This window comes from Leuresthes tenuis, unplaced genomic scaffold, assembly GCF_036924035.1.
Source record: "Leuresthes tenuis unplaced genomic scaffold, fLeuTen1.0.hap1 SCAF_14, whole genome shotgun sequence".
Classification (NCBI taxonomy): domain Eukaryota; kingdom Metazoa; phylum Chordata; class Actinopteri; order Atheriniformes; family Atherinopsidae; genus Leuresthes; species Leuresthes tenuis.
Window position 1 is genome coordinate 523,076 of NW_027325368.1, and position 19,041 is coordinate 542,116.

Genomic DNA, 19,041 nt, shown 5'->3' on the forward strand with positions numbered 1-19,041 from the left:
CATCATCCATCCATCATCCATCCATCATTCATCCATCATTCATCCATCATCCATCATCCATCCATCATCCATCCATCCATCCATCCATCCATCATCCATCATCCATCATCCATCCATCATCCATCCATCATCCATCATCCATCATCCATCCATCATCCATCCATCATCCATCCATCATCCATCCATTAATCCATTAATCCATCCATCCATTAATCCATCTATTAATCCATCCATTAATCCATCCATCCATCCATCCATTAATCCATTAATCCATCCATCATCCATCCATTACTCCATCCATTAATCCATCATCCATTAATCCATCCATCATCCATCCATCATCCATCCATCTATCCATCCATCCATCCATCCATCCATCCATCATCCATCATCCATCATCCATCCATCATCCATCCATCATCCATCCATCCATCCATCATCCATCATCCATCATCCATCCATCATCCATCCATCATCCATCATCCATCATCCATCCATCATCCATCCATCCATCCATCCATCCATCCATCCATCCATCCATCCATCCATCCATCCATCCATCCATCCATCCATCCATCCATTAATCCATTAATCCATCCATCCATTAATCCATCTATTAATCCATCCATTAATCCATCCATTAATCCATCCATCCATCCATCCATTAATCCATTAATCCATCCATTAATCCATCCATCCATTAATCCATCCATCATCCATCCATCATCCATCCATCTATCCATCCATCCATCCATCCATCCATCCATCATCCATCATCCATCATCCATCCATCATCCATCCATCATCCATCCATCCATCCATCATCCATCATCCATCATCCATCCATCATCCATCCATCATCCATCCATCATCCATCCATCATCCATCCATCCATCCATCCATCCATCCATCCATCCATCCATCCATCCATCCATCCATCCATCCATCCATCCATCCATTAATCCATTAATCCATCCATCCATTAATCCATCTATTAATCCATCCATTAATCCATCCATCATCCATCCATCATCCATCCATTAATCCATCCATCATCCATCCATTAATCCATCCATTAATCCATCCATTAATCCATCCATCATCCATCCATCATCCATCCATCTATCCATCCATCCATCCATCCATCCATCCATCCATCCATCCATCCATCCATCCATTAATCCATTAATCCATCCATCCATTAATCCATCTATTAATCCATCCATTAATCCATCCATTAATCCATCCATCCATCCATCCATTAATCCATTAATCCATCCATCATCCATCCATTAATCCATCCATTAATCCATCCATTAATCCATCCATCATCCATCCATCATCCATCCATCTATCCATCCATCCATCCATCCATCCATCCATCCATCCATCCATCCATCCATCCATCCATTAATCCATTAATCCATCCATCCATTAATCCATCTATTAATCCATCCATTAATCCATCCATTAATCCATCCATCCATCCATCCATCCATCCATTAATCCATCTATTAATCCATCCATTAATCCATCCATTAATCCATCCATCCATCCATCCATCCATTAATCCATCCATCATCCATCCATCATCCATCCATCTATCCATCCATCCATCCATCCATCCATCCATCCATCCATCCATCCATCCATCCATCCATTAATCCATTAATCCATCCATCCATTAATCCATCTATTAATCCATCCATTAATCCATCCATTAATCCATCCATCCATCCATCCATTAATCCATTAATCCATCCATTAATCCATCCATCATCCATCCATTAATCCATCCATCATCCATCCATTAATCCATCCATTAATCCATCCATTAATCCATCATCCATTAATCCATCCATCATCCATCCATCATCCATCCATCCATCCATCCATCCATCCATTAATCCATTAATCCATCTATTAATCCATCCATTAATCCATCCATTCATTAATCCATTAATCCATTAATCCATCCATCATCCATCCATTAATCCATTAATCCATCCATCATCCATCCATCATCCATCCATCCATCCATCCATCTATCTATTAATCCATCCATTAATCCATCCATTCATTAATCCATTAATCCATTAATCCATCCATCATCCATCCATTAATCCATTAATCCATCCATCATCCATCCATCATCCATCCATCCATCCATCCATCCATCCATCCATCCATCCATCCATCCATCCATCCATTAATCCATTAATCCATCCATCCATTAATCCATCTATTAATCCATCCATTAATCCATCCATCCATCCATCCATTAATCCATTAATCCATCCATTAATCCATCCATTAATCCATCCATCATCCATCCATTAATCCATCCATCATCCATCCATTAATCCATCCATTAATCCATCCATTAATCCATCATCCATTAATCCATCCATCATCCATCTATCCATCCATCCATCCATCCATCCATCATCCATCATCCATCCATCATCCATCCATCATCCATCATCCATCCATCATCCATCCATCATCCATCCATCCATCCATCCATCATCCATCATCCATCATCCATCATCCATCATCCATCCATCATCCATCCATCATTCATCCATCATCCATCATCCATCCATCCATCATCCATCCATCATCCATCCATCATCCATCATCCATCCATCATCCATCCATCATCCATCATCCATCATCCATCCATCCATCCATCCATCATCCATCCATCATCCATCCATCATTCATCCATCATCCATCATCCATCCATCCATCATCCATCCATCATCCATCCATCATCCATCATCCATCCATCATCCATCCATCATCCATCATCCATCATCCATCCATCCATCCATCCATCATCCATCATCCATCATCCATCATCCATCCATCCATCATCCATCATCCATCCATCATCCATCCATCATCCATCATCCATCATCCATCCATCCATCCATCCATCATCCATCATCCATCATCCATCCATCCATCCATCATTCATCCATCATCCATCATCCATCATCCATCCATCATCCATCCATCATCCATCCATCATCCATCATCCATCATCCATCATCCATCATCCATCCATCATCCATCCATCATCCATCATCCATCATCCATCCATCATCCATCCATCATCCATCATCCATCCATCATCCATCCATCATCCATCATCCATCCATCCATCCATCCATCATCCATCATCCATCATCCATCCATCCATCCATCCATCATCCATCCATCATCCATCCATTAATCCATTAATCCATCCATCCATTAATCCATCTATTAATCCATCCATTAATCCATCCATCCATCCATCCATTAATCCATTAATCCATCCATTAATCCATCCATTAATCCATCCATCATCCATCCATTAATCCATCCATCATCCATCCATTAATCCATCCATTAATCCATCATCCATCATCCATCCATCTATCCATCCATCCATCCATCCATCCATCCATCCATTAATCCATTAATCCATCCATCCATTAATCCATCTATTAATCCATCCATTAATCCATCCATCCATCCATCCATCATCCATCATCCATCATCCATCCATCCATCCATCATCCATCCATCATCCATCCATCCATCCATCCATCCATCCATCCATCCATCCATCCATTAATCCATTAATCCATCCATCCATTAATCCATCTATTAATCCATCCATTAATCCATCCATTAATCCATCCATCCATCCATCCATCCATTAATCCATTAATCCATCCATTAATCCATCCATCATCCATCCATTAATCCATCCATCATCCATCCATTAATCCATCCATTAATCCATCCATTAATCCATCCATCATCCATCCATCATCCATCCATCTATCCATCCATCCATCCATCCATTAATCCATTAATCCATCTATTAATCCATCCATTAATCCATCCATTCATTAATCCATTAATCCATTAATCCATCCATCATCCATCCATTAATCCATTAATCCATCCATCATCCATCCATCATCCATCCATCCATCCATCCATCCATCTATCTATTAATCCATCCATTAATCCATCCATTCATTAATCCATTAATCCATCCATCATCCATCCATTAATCCATTAATCCATCCATCATCCATCCATCATCCATCCATCCATCCATCCATCCATCCATCCATCTATCCATTAATCCATCCATCATCCAACCATCCATCATCCATCCATCATCCATCCATCATCCATCCATCATCCATCCATCCATCCATCATCCATCCATTAATCCATCCATTAATCCATCATCCATCCATTAATCCACCATCCATCCATCCATCCATCCATCCATCCATCCATCCATCCATTAATCCATTAATCCACCATCCATCCATCCATCCATCCATCCATTATCCATCCATCATCCATCCATCATCCATCCATTAATCCATCCATTAATCCATCATCCATCCATCATCCATCCATCCATCCATCCATCTATCCATTAATCCATCCATCATCCAACCATCCATCATCCATCCATCATCCATCCATCATCCATCCATCATCCATCCATCCATCCAATAATCCATCCATTAATCCATCCATTAATCCATCAATCCATCCATCCATCCATCATCCATCCATCATCCATCCATCCATCCATCATCCATCCATTAATCCATCCATTAATCCATCCATTAATCCATCATCCATCCATTAATCCACCATCCATCCATCATCCATCCATCCATCCATCATCCATCCATCCATCATCCATCCATCCATCCATCCATCCATCCATCCATCCATCCATTAATCCATTAATCCATCCATCCATTAATCCATCTATTAATCCATCCATTAATCCATCCATTAATCCATCCATCATCCATCCATCCATCCATCATCCATCATCCATCATCCATCCATCCATCCATCATCCATCCATCATCCATCCATCATTCATCCATCATTCATCCATCATCCACCATCCATCCATCCATCCATCCATCCATCCATCCATCCATCCATTAATCCATTAATCCATCCATCCATTAATCCATCTATTAATCCATCCATTAATCCATCCATTAATCCATCATCCATTAATCCATCCATCATCCATCCATCATCCATCCATCCATCCATCATCCATCATCCATCATCCATCCATCCATCCATCATCCATCCATCATTCATCCATCATTCATCCATCATCCATCATCCATCCATCATCCATCCATCATCCATCCATCATCCATCCATCATCCATCATCCATCCATCCATCCATCCATCATCCATCCATCATCCATCATCCATCATCCATCCATCATCCATCCATCATCCATCCATCATCCATCCATCATTCATCCATCATTCATCCATCATCCATCATCCATCCATCATCCATCCATCCATCCATCCATCATCCATCATCCATCATCCATCCATCATCCATCCATCATCCATCATCCATCATCCATCCATCATCCATCCATCATCCATCCATCATCCATCCATTAATCCATTAATCCATCCATCCATTAATCCATCTATTAATCCATCCATTAATCCATCCATCCATCCATCCATTAATCCATTAATCCATCCATCATCCATCCATTACTCCATCCATTAATCCATCATCCATTAATCCATCCATCATCCATCCATCATCCATCCATCTATCCATCCATCCATCCATCCATCCATCCATCATCCATCATCCATCATCCATCCATCATCCATCCATCATCCATCCATCCATCCATCATCCATCATCCATCATCCATCCATCATCCATCCATCATCCATCATCCATCATCCATCCATCATCCATCCATCCATCCATCCATCCATCCATCCATCCATCCATTAATCCATTAATCCATCCATCCATTAATCCATCTATTAATCCATCCATTAATCCATCCATTAATCCATCCATCCATCCATCCATTAATCCATTAATCCATCCATTAATCCATCCATCCATTAATCCATCCATCATCCATCCATCATCCATCCATCTATCCATCCATCCATCCATCCATCCATCCATCCATTAATCCATTAATCCATCCATCCATTAATCCATCTATTAATCCATCCATTAATCCATCCATCATCCATCCATCATCCATCCATTAATCCATCCATCCATCCATCCATCCATTAATCCATCCATCATCCATCCATCATCCATCCATCTATCCATCCATCCATCCATCCATCCATCCATCCATCCATCCATCCATCCATTAATCCATTAATCCATCCATCCATTAATCCATCTATTAATCCATCCATTAATCCATCCATTAATCCATCCATCCATCCATCCATTAATCCATTAATCCATCCATTAATCCATCCATCATCCATCCATTAATCCATCCATCATCCATCCATTAATCCATCCATTAATCCATCCATTAATCCATCATCCATTAATCCATCCATCATCCATCCATCATCCATCCATCCATCCATCCATCCATCCATTAATCCATTAATCCATCTATTAATCCATCCATTAATCCATCCATTCATTAATCCATTAATCCATTAATCCATCCATCATCCATCCATTAATCCATTAATCCATCCATCATCCATCCATCATCCATCCATCCATCCATCCATCCATCTATCTATTAATCCATCCATTAATCCATCCATTCATTAATCCATTAATCCATTAATCCATCCATCATCCATCCATTAATCCATTAATCCATCCATCATCCATCCATCCATCCATCCATCCATCCATCCATCCATCCATCCATCCATCCATCCATTAATCCATTAATCCATCCATCCATTAATCCATCTATTAATCCATCCATTAATCCATCCATCCATCCATCCATTAATCCATTAATCCATCCATTAATCCATCCATTAATCCATCCATCATCCATCCATTAATCCATCCATCATCCATCCATTAATCCATCCATTAATCCATCCATTAATCCATCATCCATTAATCCATCCATCATCCATCTATCCATCCATCCATCCATCCATCCATCATCCATCATCCATCCATCATCCATCCATCATCCATCATCCATCCATCATCCATCCATCATCCATCCATCCATCCATCCATCATCCATCATCCATCATCCATCATCCATCATCCATCCATCATCCATCCATCATTCATCCATCATCCATCATCCATCCATCCATCATCCATCCATCATCCATCCATCATCCATCATCCATCCATCATCCATCCATCATCCATCATCCATCATCCATCCATCCATCCATCCATCATCCATCCATCATCCATCCATCATTCATCCATCATCCATCATCCATCCATCCATCATCCATCCATCATCCATCCATCATCCATCATCCATCCATCATCCATCCATCATCCATCATCCATCATCCATCCATCCATCCATCCATCATCCATCATCCATCATCCATCATCCATCCATCCATCATCCATCATCCATCCATCATCCATCCATCATCCATCATCCATCATCCATCCATCCATCCATCCATCATCCATCATCCATCATCCATCCATCCATCCATCATTCATCCATCATCCATCATCCATCATCCATCCATCATCCATCCATCATCCATCATCCATCATCCATCATCCATCCATCATCCATCCATCATCCATCATCCATCATCCATCCATCATCCATCCATCATCCATCATCCATCCATCATCCATCCATCATCCATCATCCATCCATCCATCCATCCATCATCCATCATCCATCATCCATCCATCCATCCATCCATCATCCATCCATCATCCATCCATTAATCCATTAATCCATCCATCCATTAATCCATCTATTAATCCATCCATTAATCCATCCATCCATCCATCCATTAATCCATTAATCCATCCATTAATCCATCCATTAATCCATCCATCATCCATCCATTAATCCATCCATCATCCATCCATTAATCCATCCATTAATCCATCATCCATCATCCATCCATCTATCCATCCATCCATCCATCCATCCATCCATCCATTAATCCATTAATCCATCCATCCATTAATCCATCTATTAATCCATCCATTAATCCATCCATCCATCCATCCATCATCCATCATCCATCCATCCATCCATCATCCATCCATCATCCATCCATCCATCCATCCATCCATCCATCCATCCATCCATCCATCCATCCATCCATCCATCCATCCATCCATTAATCCATTAATCCATCCATCCATTAATCCATCTATTAATCCATCCATTAATCCATCCATTAATCCATCCATCCATCCATCCATCCATTAATCCATTAATCCATCCATTAATCCATCCATCATCCATCCATTAATCCATCCATCATCCATCCATTAATCCATCCATTAATCCATCCATTAATCCATCCATCATCCATCCATCATCCATCCATCTATCCATCCATCCATCCATCCATTAATCCATTAATCCATCTATTAATCCATCCATTAATCCATCCATTCATTAATCCATTAATCCATTAATCCATCCATCATCCATCCATTAATCCATTAATCCATCCATCATCCATCCATCATCCATCCATCCATCCATCCATCCATCTATCTATTAATCCATCCATTAATCCATCCATTCATTAATCCATTAATCCATCCATCATCCATCCATTAATCCATTAATCCATCCATCATCCATCCATCATCCATCCATCCATCCATCCATCCATCTATCCATTAATCCATCCATCATCCAACCATCCATCATCCATCCATCATCCATCCATCATCCATCCATCATCCATCCATCCATCCATCATCCATCCATTAATCCATCCATTAATCCATCATCCATCCATTAATCCACCATCCATCCATCCATCCATCCATCCATCCATCCATCCATCCATTAATCCATTAATCCACCATCCATCCATCCATCCATCCATCCATTATCCATCCATCATCCATCCATCATCCATCCATTAATCCATCCATTAATCCATCATCCATCCATCATCCATCCATCCATCCATCCATCTATCCATTAATCCATCCATCATCCAACCATCCATCATCCATCCATCATCCATCCATCATCCATCCATCATCCATCCATCCATCCAATAATCCATCCATTAATCCATCCATTAATCCATCAATCCATCCATCCATCCATCATCCATCCATCATCCATCCATCCATCCATCATCCATCCATTAATCCATCCATTAATCCATCCATTAATCCATCATCCATCCATTAATCCACCATCCATCCATCATCCATCCATCCATCCATCATCCATCCATTAATCCATCCATTAATCCATCATCCATCCATTAATCCACCATCCATCCATCCATCCATCCATCCATCCATCCATCCATCATCCATCCATTAATCCATTAATCCATCCATCCATCCATCCATCCATCCATTATCCATCCATCATCCATCCATCATCCATCCATTAATCCATCCATTAATCCATCATCCATCCATCATCCATCCATCCATCTATCCATTAATCCATCCATCATCCAACCATCCATCATCCATCCATCATCCATCCATCATCCATCCATCATCCATCCATCCATCCATCCATCCAATAATCCATCCATTAATCCATCCATTAATCCATCCATCATCCATCCATTAATCCATTAATCCATCCATCATCCATCCATCATCCATCCATCCATCCATCCATCCATCTATCCATTAATCCATCCATCATCCAACCATCCATCATCCATCCATCATCCATCCATCATCCATCCATCATCCATCCATCCATCCATCATCCATCCATTAATCCATCCATTAATCCATCCATTAATCCATCATCCATCCATTAATCCACCATCCATCCATCCATCCATCCATCCATCCATCCATCCATCCATCATCCATCCATTAATCCATTAATCCACCATCCATCCATCCATCCATCCATCCATTATCCATCCATCATCCATCCATCATCCATCCATTAATCCATCCATTAATCCATCCATTAATCCATCATCCATCCATCATCCATCCATCCATCCATCCATCTATCCATTAATCCATCCATCATCCAACCATCCATCATCCATCCATCATCCATCCATCATCCATCCATCCATCCAATAATCCATCCATTAATCCATCCATTAATCCATCATCCATCCATTAATCCACCATCCATCCATCCATCCATCCATCCATCCATCCATCCATCATCCATCCATTAATCCATCCATCCATTATCCATCCATCATCCATCCATCATCCATCCATTAATCCATCCATTAATCCATCCATTAATCCATCATCCATCCATCATCCATCCATCCATCCATCCATCTATCCATTAATCCATCCATCATCCAACCATCCATCATCCATCCATCATCCATCCATCATCCATCCATCCATCCAATAATCCAGCCATTAATCCATCCATTAATCCATCCATTAATCCATCATCCATCCATTAATCCACCATCCATCCATCATCCATCCATCCATCATCCATCCATCCATCATCCATCCATTAATCCATCATCCATCCATCATCCATCCATCCATCATCCATCCATCATCCATCCATCATCCATCCATCCATCCATCCATTAATCCATTAATCCATTAATCCAACCATTAATCCATTAATCCATCCATCCATCATCCATCCATCCATCCATTAATCCATCCATTAATCCATCCATCATCCATCCATTAATCCATTAATCCATCCATCCATCATCCATCCATTAATCCATCCATTAATCCATCATCCATCCATCCATCCATCCATCATCCATCCATCATCCATCCATCCATCCATCCATCCATCCATCCATCATCCATCATCCATCCATCATCCATCAGGAAGGTTGAATTGCTGTCTATGCCGTCTCCTTCTTCTTCTTCTTCTTCTCTGCAGTCATCCCAGTGATGAGAAAGATCACAGCTTGTTCAGCAGGAACATCCCTGCAGCCAACATGGCCTCCCTGGCTGACAATGGCCTTTCAGAGTTCTCCATGAATCCATCCAACCACAGAGAGACTGATGGGGAGAAGATCAAGGTAAGATGGAGAAGACAGTTGTATGTTTGTTACAGACCAGGTGAGCAACAGTGGCTCCACTTCAGGTTAAGCTGTCTTTTGCTGGACTGAGGGATGAGCTTGCTGGGTTCTCTTGACTGGACTTTGATCTTTTTCTAGAAGGAAGTCCCGCCCCTTTGCAACTCCAGATCCAAACATGAGGTGAAGCTGATGGAAAAGATCCCAGAGCGAGCTGAGGCCACCGTTGTGCTTGTAGGTACGCATCAGACCAGAGCAAACCGTCCACACATCAACCGTGAGAGGAAGATGTTTTCAAAAAAGCCCCAGTTTCTATTTTCCACTGAACATGAGAGAGGGAAGAGAAAAAAAACAGATCAGAAGATGCCTTTAAACTGCTTGGTCTGCTTGGTACAGTTTTAAAGGTACCTAGGAGGAGGGATGTGTTTATTTATGGATATGCATGTTTATCATGGCTGCCTCGTGTATCTTGTGTCATTTATACCCAAATTCCTTAAAATTAGAGCTACAAATTCGCAAACTGCAACATGTAGATGACTGGGAGGGGCAGGCGATTTTTTTCTGGATGTAGGTCCATGGCAGTGGTAAAAATTATGTTTTGAAAATAGACTTGGTGAGAAAGTCTTTATCTCTGTCGCTTCACAGTGAAAAGTATGGTTGTGAAACTGCTGGAAAGTCCATGCAAGGAAAAGAATATTGGCTAAATGGAGCGGGGATGGTGCCAGTAGCAGGTAACGGGTGGTAGTACAGACGGAGTATGTGATCAGTTACGCTCACATGAGATAGCATCTGGTAGATGGTTCCCCCATCATGGAACCACCAGTGAGAACAGTCTAGACAGAGACTGCCTTGTTTGTAGGGATGTCAGAACCAAACGAGGTTCCTGGGAGGGACTCGGAGGTCCAGAAGAAGTTTAAACAGCTGCTGCAGACTCAGAGGTTTCTCTGAAGGCAGCATAAGGAACTGGATCTGATTTTGATTCAGTGACAGATGCAACAGAGACTGATTGGGAGGATGATCAATAGTTCAGTCTCAGAGAGGTTTAATTGATCACCGTGAGGATATCTCAAAGACATGAGCTGAGATTCATGCTGATACTGTTGGAATGAAGGTAAACTGGGTATCATCTGCGTAGCAGTGCATTAAGAAGCCGTGAGAAGCAGGGACTGGACCCAAGGAGTTGGTGGATGTGACAAACACAAACTGTCCTCTTACTGAGCCTCTGTTTCCCCCACAAAACTATTGTCCAGAAAACTCTAAGTATTCATCACCTGCACTGAGGAAAATAAGATGTATAATGAAGATTGTGAACCTGTAATAGCGTTAGGTTGCTGCATTGCACTGATCCACACATACAGCAGGTGGTTCAGTGCGTTTCTCTGCTGTGGCTGCAGGCAGCGTGGGTTTCCTGGACCAACCCTCCATGGCGTTTGTGCGGCTGCAGGAGGCGGTCCTACTCGAGTCAGTGTTGGAGGTTCCTGTCCCTGTTAAGTTCCTCTTCCTCCTGCTGGGCCCACCAACCGCCAACATAGATTACCACCAGATTGGACGCTCCATCTCGACACTCATGTCAGACAAGGTGAGTCCCTGCAGAGCAATGCTGGCTGCATATGACCACCAGGTGACACCTTTATAATTCTGTGTTCCCTCAGCATTTCCACGAGGTGGCGTACCAAGCAGACGACCGCCAGGACCTGCTGACAGCAATCAACCATTTCCTGGACTGCAGCGTCGTCCTGCCCCCCTCTGAGGTTGGGGGTGATGAGCTGCTCCACTCGGTCGCTCGCTTCCAAAGAGAAATTCTCAGAAAAAGGGAGGAGGAGCAGAGCAGCAAGCTGCAGGAGAAACAGGGCAGCGTCCAGCAGGCCGAAGGTCAGTCCTGCCTCAGCTAACCTTTTTCTACAGTCATTAGGGAATTCTTATCTTCATTAGAATAAATTGTGGTAAGTAAGTCTGAGCTGGAGCTTGAGTTCCTTTCTGCCCCCCCTCAGTCGCTTGGTTTCCCGCCTCTGTTGCTGAACGCCTCTTCTGTAAACCTTAGACTTTCAGAGTGACCCAACAGTCTTTGACACGAAACAATGACGTCAGAATCAGCCATGAAGAAGGTGTATTTGGCAGGAGCTGACTGTCACTGGCATAATCCATCCATCCATTTTCTATACCGTCGGTCGGGGGGGCTGGAGCCTATCCCAGCAGTCACCGGGCGGGGTTCACCCTGGACAGGTCGCCGGTCCATCACAGGGCCACTGGCATAGTATTTAATGTTCAGAAATGTTTTGACCTTGAAGGTGTTACAAAGCGACCTTTATCTCTCCCAGACTCTCTTGCTCCCTCCAAAGCGGGCGACGAGCCTCTGAGGCGTTCAGGCCGCCTGTTCGGAGGTCTGATAAAGGACGTGACACGGCGCTACCCGCAGTATCTCAGCGACATCCGGGACGCTCTGAACCCTCAGTGCATGGCTGCAATCGTCTTCATCTACTTTGCTGCGCTGTCTCCTGCCATCACCTTCGGTGGACTGCTCGGTAAGTCAGGACTTCAGAACACGGCCCCTGACCTTTGGAGGTGCTGGAGCTGTTTCTCTTGTGATGCAGGTGAGAAAACGGAGGGTCTAATCGGTGTGTCAGAGCTGATAGTCGCCACGGCGATGCAAGGCATAGTGTTCAGCGTGCTGGGAGCTCAACCTCTGCTGGTGATCGGCTTCTCTGGACCGCTGCTGGTGTTTGAAGAGGCCTTCTACACTGTGAGCTTCACTGGCCTCCACCTCTCAGTCCCCCACACAGCATGTTACTGTTGTACTCCAGAGTGTTCACCCTGTTCTCTGAAATGTGTTCCTCTTCAGTTCTGCAAAGACAACGGGATCGAGTACTTGACGGGCCGTGTGTGGATCGGTTTCTGGCTGGTGCTCATCGTTGTCCTCACCGTGGCCTTTGAGGGAAGCATCCTGGTTCGCTTTGTTTCGCGTTTCACTCAGGAGATCTTCTCCTTCCTCATCTCGCTCATCTTCATCTATGAGACCTTTGCCAAACTGATCAAGGTGAGACCTGTGAGTCTGATGGGACTAAATCAGATGTCAAGGTGAAACTTTCCTTTGATGGACTGAACAATAAAATGTGATGAGGATTGTTCGGACATGAAATTCTTGACAGGCTTTCACATCTGCTGCCCACTGATCATCATAGAAAAATGTTCTTCTTCTTTGTTGGTCTCTCCCAGATCTTTAAGGAGCATCCACTCCAAAATTGTTACCATGGAAACAACACAGTTTCTCCATCTTTCTGCAACTACACCGTTCCTGCCAGTAGACCTGGGAAGGTTGTTGGAGAGCCGAACACAGCACTGCTGTCATTAGTCCTCATGGCAGGAACGTATTTCATCGCTTTCTACCTGCGCAAGTTCAAGAACAGCTCCTTCTTCCCAGGAAGGGTCAGTACCTAAATGTTCAGGTACTCCAGGTGCATGCAATCCTGGAGAGAAAAGGTACACAGAGAGGAGCACTGATGAGCCAAAAGATAGAGACGACAGTTTTCTGTTCAGTGTTCAGTGTGTTCATGTTATGGTTCAAGGCTCTGAACCACTTTTATATGGACCAGATGGTTTTGTCTGGATAAGTGAATCAGTGATGAGAACCTTTTCACAGGAATTGGAATTGGGCTAATTTTGAATTTAATCTATTGGATTTGATTGGATTATGATTACAATGAATTGAACTCGAATTGGCTTGAGTTGGACTATATTATTTAAGTGCCTTGAGATGACATTCGTTGAAATTTGGCGCTATATAAATAAAACTGAATTCAATTGAATTTGTGTATACCAAATACAGTGTAGACAGATGCGAGGTTCATGCAATCTGCGTTAAAACATTGTGTTTGTTGGTTATTTGTTGTTACTGTGAAGTTGTTAGCATCTGAATATGTTGCATCAAAGGACATAAAATGATAAAGTCCTCGTGTGAATGCCCATCAGGTAGCCAGTTAACAGCTATTTTACAGCCATGCCAGTTTTCAGCGGTTGTGTCGGATGTAACTGATGTTGGGAGGACTGTTCAATTTTGTGTTATCTGACTTCAGGGAAGAATGCTTTCCTATTCCAAAAAGGACATGACTGGGTAAAACTTATCCTTCCAAAAAAGTGTCCTTGATGTTGAGAAGCACCCAGTGTCCACCTTCATACTCTGTTTTTACAGTGCAGAAACTTAGCTGAAGACCTGTTTACAGTGTTCATCTGGACCAGACACTCTGGGTCAGCAAACACTTCCTTACATGCCGTTCATGTGTCGGCTGTGTTTTTGTGTTTCAGCTCCGCAGGATCATTGGAGACTTTGGGGTTCCCATTGCAATCCTAATCATGGTTCTGGTGGACTACAGCGTGGAGGACACCTACACACAGGTCAGGGTGGAGCACCTTTTCATAAAGAACCCTATGTGGTGCATACTGACATGGACCCGGCAGGTGAACCATTCTCCTCTCGGCTCACAGAAGCTGAACGTACCGAGTGGATTCTCCGTGTCCAGTCCAGAAAAGCGAGGTTGGCTGATTTCTCCTCTGGGCTCAGATGGGCAGTTTCCAGTTTGGATGATGGGTGCCAGTATCCTGCCGGCCATCCTCGTCTTCATCCTTATCTTCATGGAGTCCCAGATCACAGCGTAAAGCCCTTTACTCTTAATCTGAAACTAGTTGGCTTTATTTGAGACTTATCTGTCTTCTGTTACAACTTGTTGATACTAAACTTCAGACTTGTTTGATTTACTTTTAGACTCCTGAGTCTAAAAGGTCCTTTTAGATCCTGAGTCTAGATCTGGACTCTGGGTGTTGACTAGTTTATGGAGCCATACAGCTGAATATCATCAGTAAAAAGATGGTATGAAACCTCACTGAACTGGTGAATTATCTGACCTAATGGAAGAACATATGACAAAAACAAAATAGGTCCCAGAACGGAGCCCTGAGGGACTCAGACATGATTTTACATACGAAGAAAACCACTTTAGGACAGATCCAGACATTCCAATGAGATCCCTCAGTCTATTCAACAGATATTATGATTAACTGTGTCAAAAGCTGAGGATATGAGAGGTCGGACGGGACTGTGTATTTTACAGAATGCATTCTAAATGTATTTTACGGAACCCAGAGTGGAAATTGGGAGTTTAGATATTGGCCTAAAATTTTTGTTTTAATTTTGTATCCAAACTTGGGGTTTTTGGCTTTGGTTCCACAACAGCATATTTAAAAGAGCTTGGAAATACACCAGCCTGGAGTGACGCATTACAAAGATTTACAATCCAGGAAACCAACGGAGTCAAAGTCTTTGATAAAGAGTGTGGTGTGATGGCTCGAGGAAAGCTTTATGTGTATTGGGTCCAGACTCTGAGTCCTGACTCTGGGTCCTGACTCTGGGTCCTGACTCTGGGTCCTGACTCTGGGTCCTGACTCTGAGTCCTGACTCTGGGTCCTGACTCTGAGTCCTGACTCTGGGTCCTGACTCTGGGTCCTGACTCTGGGTCCTGACTCTGGGTCCTGACTCTGAGTCCTGACTCTGGGTCCTGACTCTGGGTCCTGACTCTGGGTCCTGACTCTGGGTCCTGACTCTGGGTATTGATTCAGTTTTGACTCTGGGTCAAATGTCATGTTATCTTTTTAACTTCCAGTGTTGTCTGTTCGTCCCTTTCCTTGTCTGTCCTGTAGGCTGATTGTCAGTAAGAAGGAGAGGATGCTGGTGAAGGGAACCGGTTTCCACTTGGATCTCTTAATCATTGTGGTGCTGGGTGGGGTCTCAGCCCTGTTTGGTTTGCCCTGGTTATCAGCTGCCACAGTTCGGTCAGTCACCCACACCAACGCCCTGACTGTCATGAGCAAAGCTGTCGCCCCCGGAGACAAGCCTCGCATCCAGGAGGTCAAAGAGCAGAGGGTGACGGGCTTCTTGGTGGCTGTCTTAGTGGGTACGAGCACTGATAGGTGCCTTCATCACCTGTACTGCTGCTTCTTCTTGCCTATTGACCAGGTCTCTGCTCCGTCAGGTCTGTCCATTGTTATCGGAGAAGTTCTGCGTCAAATCCCTCTGGCAGTGCTGTTTGGGATCTTTCTCTACATGGGTGTGATGTCCCTGAATGGGATCCAGCTCACAGAGCGCCTCATCTTGCTCCTGATGCCCCCAAAGTACCATCCGGACCACAATTATGTCCGCAAGGTAAGCCTTGAGGGCAACAACCAGAGTCTGGTAACAACCGTTAGCCTCATGCTCGACTTGTTGGGATCAGACCTGCAGCTATACTTTGATGTAAGCACCACTGACTTCTGGACTCAGTATTTTCTGGTTTTAAGTCTACCTGGAACTAGCCTGCTCCCACTCTTGAAGGACTTAAATTGTACCGTTGAGTAATGACAGGACTTGAACTACTTGGACTCAGTGCCAGATAAACACTGAAGGAACCACAGAAATGATCACTCGCAGCTGATTTACATGCCCATCCCTGTCTTATACGTCTCACCTGTGTCTCTGTTGTCCCACAGGTGCGAACATTAAGGATGCACCTGTTCACTCTCATCGAACTGACATGTCTGTCTCTGCTGTGGGTCGTCATGGCGACCGCAGCTGCGCTGGCATTCCCCTTCATGTTGCTGCTAACCATCCCCGTGAGGATGCTGCTGCTGCCCCGCCTCTTCAGCCGCAGAGAGCTGCAGAGTGTGAGTCCCGCCTTCACAGTGATGTCATCCTGACATCATCATGATGCAGGAAGACGCAGAACACGCCTTTTTCAGCACACCGCATTGTTAAAAGGAACATTTCCTTCTTGTCCACCAGCGAACCAGATTTCTGAAGTACAAGAGTTTTAGTGTCTGAGTTTTGGCAGTAAACAACATAAACAATCGAAGCGGAGACACGCCCTGTTTGTCATGACGATGCACCGCCCACACCTGAAGAAGCAATGAATGTTGGTTGGAAATCGCATCTTTCACGGGTGCCAGTGAAGCTGAACACCAAAGAATGCAAGGACTTTACTTTATTATCAGCAGTAATTGATGTGGGCGTGATTAGAGTCTTATGGTTTGTTAACTCCACAGATGCCTTCAGGCTGCATGGATGATTCGGACTTTAGTTGTAAGAGGGACCCTCACTGCTGAACTTTTCCTTTTAAAGAGGAAGAATCTGAGGAGGTCCTACTTAGATGATACCTCCCTGCAGCTGTTCCATCAGAAACCAGAGACTCTAAGTTTAAGATGATGGAGGATTCTTATGCTGTTATAAGTTCTGGAGAAAGGACACTGACTGTGTTTGTGGCTCAGTTTAATCACAGATTGATGGATGTCACTTTTAGGCAAATTGGAGAAGCAGATAAAAGTAAAAGAACCAAACAGCCCTGAAGGTCTTCTTATCTACATCCAGTTTTTGTTTTCTGTTATTTTTTTATCCTTTTAAAATTAGCTTAATAATAGTCTCAGAGGTCAGCCGGTCGTGGTCTCAGAGGTCAGCCGGTCGTGGTCTCAGAGGTCAGCCGGTCGTGGTCTCAGAGGTCAGCCGGTCGTGGTCTCAGAGGTCAGCCGGTCGTGGTCTCAGAGGTCAGCCGGTCGTAGTCTCAGAGGTCAGCCGGTCGTGGTCTCAGGGGTCAGCCGGTCGTGGTCTCAGAGGTCAGCCGTTCGTAGTCTCAGAGGTCAGCCGGTCGTGGTCTCAGAGGTCAGCCGGTCGTGGTCTCAGAGGTCAGCCGGTCGTGGTCGCAGAGGTCAGCCGGTCGTAGTCTCAGAGGTCAGCCGGTCGTGCTCTCAGAGGTCAGCCGGTCGTGGTCTCAGAGGTCAGCCGGTCGTGGTCTCAGAGGTCAGCCGGTCGTAGTCTCAGAGGTCAGCCGGTCGTAGTCTCAGGGGTCAGCCGGTCGTGGTCTCAGAGGTCAGCCGGTCGTGGTCGCAGAGGTCAGCCGGTCGTAGTCTCAGGGGTCAGCCGGTCGTGGTCTCAGAGGTCAGCCGGTCGTGGTCTCAGAGGTCAGCCGGTCGTAGTCTCAGAGGTCAGCCGGTCG

The 19,041-nt window shown here is 44.0% G+C and overlaps 1 protein-coding gene across 2 annotated transcripts in view; it reads left to right on the plus strand.

Moving 5' to 3' along the window:
• Positions 1–19,041, plus strand: part of slc4a2a (solute carrier family 4 member 2a) — a 36,131-nt gene that overhangs the window by 14,647 nt on the left and 2,443 nt on the right. For both annotated transcript variants that reach the window (XM_072363658.1, XM_072363659.1), the window contains 13 exons: positions 10,894–11,035; positions 11,174–11,270; positions 12,427–12,611; positions 12,685–12,904; positions 13,351–13,554; positions 13,624–13,772; positions 13,872–14,066; positions 14,246–14,455; positions 15,332–15,421; positions 15,512–15,678; positions 16,721–16,974; positions 17,053–17,222; positions 17,546–17,719. In XM_072363658.1, the coding sequence (XP_072219759.1) occupies positions 10,894–11,035; positions 11,174–11,270; positions 12,427–12,611; positions 12,685–12,904; positions 13,351–13,554; positions 13,624–13,772; positions 13,872–14,066; positions 14,246–14,455; positions 15,332–15,421; positions 15,512–15,678; positions 16,721–16,974; positions 17,053–17,222; positions 17,546–17,719 (2,257 nt within the window). The remainder of the gene's footprint in view (positions 1–10,893; positions 11,036–11,173; positions 11,271–12,426; positions 12,612–12,684; positions 12,905–13,350; positions 13,555–13,623; positions 13,773–13,871; positions 14,067–14,245; positions 14,456–15,331; positions 15,422–15,511; positions 15,679–16,720; positions 16,975–17,052; positions 17,223–17,545; positions 17,720–19,041) is intronic.